This window comes from Halyomorpha halys, unplaced genomic scaffold (genome assembly GCF_000696795.3).
Source record: "Halyomorpha halys isolate HHAL.00 unplaced genomic scaffold, Hhal_1.1 Scaffold13.1, whole genome shotgun sequence".
NCBI classification, from domain to species: Eukaryota; Metazoa; Arthropoda; class Insecta; order Hemiptera; family Pentatomidae; genus Halyomorpha; species Halyomorpha halys.
Window position 1 is genome coordinate 436,732 of NW_027104938.1, and position 5,891 is coordinate 442,622.

At 34.7% G+C, this 5,891-nt stretch overlaps 1 protein-coding gene across 2 annotated transcripts in view; it reads right to left on the reverse strand.

Moving 5' to 3' along the window:
• Positions 1 to 5,891, reverse strand: part of LOC106679551 (apoptosis-resistant E3 ubiquitin protein ligase 1) — a 54,744-nt gene that overhangs the window by 33,715 nt on the left and 15,138 nt on the right. For both annotated transcript variants that reach the window (XM_014418770.3, XM_014418780.3), the window contains exon 2: positions 1,620 to 1,776. In XM_014418770.3, coding sequence (XP_014274256.1) covers positions 1,620 to 1,776 — 157 coding nt within the window. The remainder of the gene's footprint in view (positions 1 to 1,619; positions 1,777 to 5,891) is intronic.

Consider the following 5,891-nt stretch of genomic DNA (forward strand, 5'->3'; position numbering starts at 1 on the left):
ATTATTTTTATTATTTTTTATTATTATTTATTTAATGTAATTTACAACTGTACAAAATAATACAATAGGTAAATATGTTGTATGTTTTATATACACTTGAAAATCTTAGGAAGGAACCACCTATTGGTGGTATTTCAAACATTAATTTAAATTAGAAGGTACCGTGGCCATCTTCTTTTCAGACGCCTCGGAGGATTATCAGGGATTGTTAAGGATGAAAGATTAAGAATTAATGGGTTAGGATGGTTAAGTTTGGAATGAAAATACTCATATCTGTTTTGGGCCAAATCCGCAACGAATGGTATGTTAAGGTCTTTGTGAATGAGTTTATTTGTGACGTAATAAGGAGCATCAAGGATTTTACGTAGGATTTTGTATTGGATGCGGGAAGAATTTGATGGTTTGGTGGAGCCCAGAGTTCAATTCCATATGTCCAAATTGGTCTGATTATCGTAGTACATACTAATTTTTTGTAGTGAATGGGAAGTTTAGAGCGTTTGTCAAGTAAGTGTTGTAGCAATCGGAATCCACAAGCAGTTTCTTGTCGTTTCAGTCTTGCCAAGATGGAGTCCTAAGTATCGAATCTGTTCAACAGGCGTTAGTGGAGTATTTAGAAAGGATACTGTAGGACAGGAGGGCAGAGGTTTACAACGGAGAGTAAAGGTGATCTGATGGGATTTGTCAGGATTTATTTTGATTGTCCAGTTTTTACTCCATACATTGTAAATTAAAATCTATATTATGTATAAAATATACTTAGTTTTCTTTTACCCAAAAAAGCCGAAATGACTTATTTGTTGTAGCGAGAGGAAACAAGTCGTTGGACCACAACTCACCAGAGCGCTCCACCTCGAGCCTCACCGAAGCTCTCAAATTTATAAATCTGTTTATTTTATAAAAAGACATTGTCATTTTTGTATATTAATAATTTCTGTACGTACTATTTAGCAATATCTCCACAATGAATAATAAATGATAACAATGCAATGCACGAACCTATCTCAAGCAGACATGTACCGACCGCTTCTCGGCTAGATCCACCTCCTTTCCTGGGTCTAGTCATGGCGCAGGTGGCGTATACACTGCTTGAGATAGAGAAGTTTATTGCCAATCTAGTCTCGCAAGTTGTTATTTCTCTACGCCCACCTACGACGATGGCCTATCTCCTCTCCTTCACTCCAGCAATCTTAGTCCGTCGCTTCATCTCGGCTACTAAGATTGTAACCTACTTCCTAACGGTTATACTGGTCCGTCCGCTTCATCTCGGCAACCAGTGTAATTTCCCGCCTCTCCCCGGCTCTAGTCCGTCCGCTTCATCTCGGCAACTAGAACTGTTACTCTACCTCAGACTCTCTCTTACCTAGACCTCCTCCACCTGCGTCAGTGTCCAGGGCTCATCCCCTGGCACGGCCTCCCTTTCTAACTATATATGAATACGCCTTGTCGTGGGCCTTCTGTAAAGAGATATCAGGCTGGAGAAATCGCCTAAGACCAGACAATCCCGACATTGTCAACCCTATATTAGATTACCTGAATATAAAACCGTTTAAATATATAAATTATGAATATGATAAATAATAATATAATTAATTATATTAATATAATAAATAAACAGCTACCTGTGATGATGATGCTGTAGGCCGTGGTCGTATAGCCATTGCCTAAGGATGAGTCTCTGTTGAAGGAGCCTAGCCGCCCGCTGTAGCCTCTCTTCGTCGTGCGGGTGCAGCTGCGGGAGGTCCTCCACTGTCGCACAGCTCACCAGGCTGGATATCCCTGTATACAATAGTATATTATGTAAGGGCTTGGAGGAATGGGCATAAAGAAAGAGATAAACTAATAGGAAAAGTAAAGTCGAAAAGGTGCTGTTAAACTAATAAAAATGGAAGTCAATCCATTGATTACAACGAAATTGTGTTTATATAGGATCTCCAAGAACATTCTATACAAAAAATTAATCAACCCCGTGATTGAATAAAAAAATTCATTTTTTAATCATTTATTTATTGTTATTTACAAATGTATAACATATATACAACAAGTAAATTTGCTGTAGGTGAGATAGTGACATGATACAAACATGAGGAGAATCTACCCATTGATAGAACTCCAATAACATTTCTAGAGGAGAAGATCCCGAGACCATCTTTTTTTCAGACGCCTAGGAAGATTATTAGGTAATAAAGGAGAAGCCAGGTTAGAAACAAGTGGATTTGGGTGGTTGAGAAGTTTTCCATGGAAGGAATGGTATCTAGTTTTGGCCGAATCGGCAACATATGGGACATTGAGGTCATGATGGATGACTTGATTTGTTACAAAGTAAAAAAAAAAAGTCTTTCTACATTCCTGAATAGGACGAACCAGAAATTTATTTTTTAAATAATTTATTTATAGTTATTTACAATTTAAATTATAGGACCTTCTAATTTAAATTACTGTTTGATGTACCACCAATGGGTAGTTCCCTCCCAAGATTTTCAAGTGATATGAAACATATTTACCTATTGTATTATTTTGTACAGTTGTAAATTACATTAAATAAATAATAATAAAAAAAAAAACCCAAATCCGAAATTTTTTTACGATCGCAATGCTTACATTACAATATATTCCATATATAAGTAAGTGAAAGTATTACCGTGTCTTCAATCAATCTTTTCCCTACTTATTTTTTATTAGATCGACATTAAATAATATAATTCGATTTAATTGATTTAAAAAAAAAATCTATTTTAAAATCATTCTTATATTAGTAAAATTCAAACTTTCAATTTATCCAAATATTACTATTAGTAAGTTCATATAAAAATAAAAATTAAATTAAATCTGACTACATTATTTTTTGATTACATAGAAAAATAAAACATCACTGAAAACAAATTAATAAATAAAATTTAAATTATACTAATCTTTCTCGATTTTAGCATCAATTAAATTAGTAAAAAATTATGTTTCTAGGCTTTTCAAATTCGAAATTTTGTACAATCTTTATATCTCCTCTTATTGTATATTCTATTTATACCTACGTTTCGGTAAAATAAATTTCTCATGAAATCTATTTTACTCGATCATCAAATTTATCAAAAATTCATGAAAGCAGTTTAGTACTTCGATCGATTTAACTGTCAGCTTGTGATCTATCCGTAACCCAAAGATCATGGCCACTCTATTGATCTGCTTCTATTTCAGAGAACTTTTCAATTAGTAATAAATTTAACTAATATGGGCCGTCTGTAGCTCATTGAGTTGAGGTGTAGGTCTTTGCAATCTGGAAAATGCAGCGGCGCCAGTTGGAATCCTGCATGGGGGGTCGACTTTTATTTCTGTGGTGGTCCCATGAAATGAAAACTTGACCCTGTCATAATATCGTAGTACCCTGTAGATAACCTCCCCCCCTCCCGTATACCAGGAAGGGGTGTCATAAAAAATATCCTAGATGCTAGTTTAGAAAACTCGACACTCGACGTTTATCTTTTTTGTGGAGTTTTTTTTTTCCTTTTGTAAAATTAAATTATAAAGTAATTTATTTCATTATTGTTCATTGTGTAGCTCTTCATGGTATCAACCGCTCTCTCTCAGGTGAAAAAAACAAACAAAATAAATATCCAATAGGTAGTGGAAGAGAAAATAAATTTTTAATCGACAAAACTTTAGTTTTAAATTTGGTTGACTGGAATCCTCACACAGGAGACTGCACGTCGATTTCGACTATTACAGCACTTACTAGACAGTCTAAACTTCCAATTCATTACAAAAGACTGATCAACAGACTACATATGGCCAATGTGGACATTCGGAGTTGAGCTTTGGGGCTCCACCAAACCTTCGAATCCCTCCCGTATCAAATCTTTACAATCCAAAATCCTCAGTGCTCCTTACTTTGTCACAAATAAAATCATCTATAAAGACCTTAATGTTCCATATGTAACCGATCTAGCCCGAACCAGATATCATTCCTTCCATTATAAACTCCTTAACCACCCAAACCCATTCGTTTCTAACCTTACTTCCTCTTCCGTTACCGACAATTTTCCGAGGCGTCTGATAAGAAGATACCCACGGGACCTACTAAAGTAAACACGTCATTAGCGTGCTACCAATGGGTAGTTTCTCTACACGCGTGTATCACTCCATTATGACTGAGATCAAATTTACTGGATGTATCATCATGTACAGTTGTAAATTTCAATAAAGATATTTTTAAAAACTGGTTTTGAAGCGTCTAAACGATGTAGCATATAAAGTAAGTTATATAGAACTCAGCTTCAATAAATATATTAAGGTTAAAGTGCTGATACAGAATTTCCAAACTATGGTAAATTTCCGTATGAGCAAGTGCGTTGATGGGTTATTTCGACAACTACTACTTTAAGTCGGCCTGAGTTTGCGGAAGACCCGTCGACAACCGCTTTTGATATATTCACACATTTGTCCTCTGTCATTTTTTGGAACTCCAAACAAATAAATATTTGTAATCTTCGTGTTTTAATTAATTAATGAATTTCCCTAACCTTCAGAATCACTAATTATCTCTTGTTTAAGATGATATATTTTGTATGCTCTAACCATAGGGTCAAAACACATGGTTTCAAATATCGAAAGATTAATTTAAGACGGATTCAGATGTTGGCCGCTCGCCACGAATCGAAGGCTTGTACAAATGCTCGGTAAACAAAGAGTCAGTGTTAACAAATTCACATGTCAGTGTTATTCAGAGAGGCAAGCATGACGGACGTATAAGTAGTTTCAGCCATTGCACTGGGATTATATTATTTTTATTACAAAAAAAAAAGAAAATGAAAGGAAATTAAATATAAATAAATAAGATTAAATATAAAACTTATTATAAAAATTAACTACAACCTCCTAACAGCTCTCAGTTGCAACTAGACAAAGAACAATGGTGGAGATGCAACACGAGCGCTCTCACGAACCCCTTTGATCTGTGTCCAAAAACCGACTCTCGACGGATCGGCAACGAGCTTAGGCCAACTCGTACAAGCCACCCATCCACATGCTTGCGCATGTCTGAGTTCGCCTTGGCTTGGCCAACATGTAGAGGCCCCTTTACAGTGGTGCTAAGTACATTTCCACTAGCTTTACGAAAAATACAATAAAAGGTTCTCTTCTTTCAGGAAAATTTCAACTTTTTAATTAATTTTCTTAAAAGAGAGAGAACAAACATCTTAAAGTATACGGAGCCACACGGAGATTATTAAATTCAATCGGTAAATAAAACAAATTAATAAAATACATAATTTCCGTATACTTATACAACAAAAGCTAAGTAATTAAACATCGAACGAAAATCGATCCTGTTACCATAGGTTACAGCAATGGCAACAAATACGACACAACACGAAACGTTTCGTTACGCTTTCAATTTGGCGGTAATTCCCCAATGACTTGGCCAATCTCATTTTTCTTTTTTTATTATGTATGAACTTTTCTTTTCTTTTCTTTTTTGTTGGAACGCCAGAATGAACTGATCTACGACTTGCCTTGATCTATATCAGAGATAAGACTTTATAAGGGGACTTAATAACTCACGAACTCTATTGCACTTCCTAGTATTAAATGCTAAGGTTCCGATAAAATAAATTCACGCAAAGTTCAAATACCGCAGTTGACCCCACTTGTTAATAAACATTAGCTTCAATCCGATTCATTTAGCTAAATGGATGTATAGATTTAGATTATACATTCATGTTTAAAATACATGCTGAGTATTTCAAAAATTTTTTTTTTTTTAATAATTTGTAGGATTTATTTATTGATAGATATTACAATCTGCCACACAGTTGTGGGCAATAGGTAATAGTGATGAATGAATCTCATACATACTAAAATAAAAAAAAAGTAAATAAATAAATAAAATAAAAAAAAGAAAG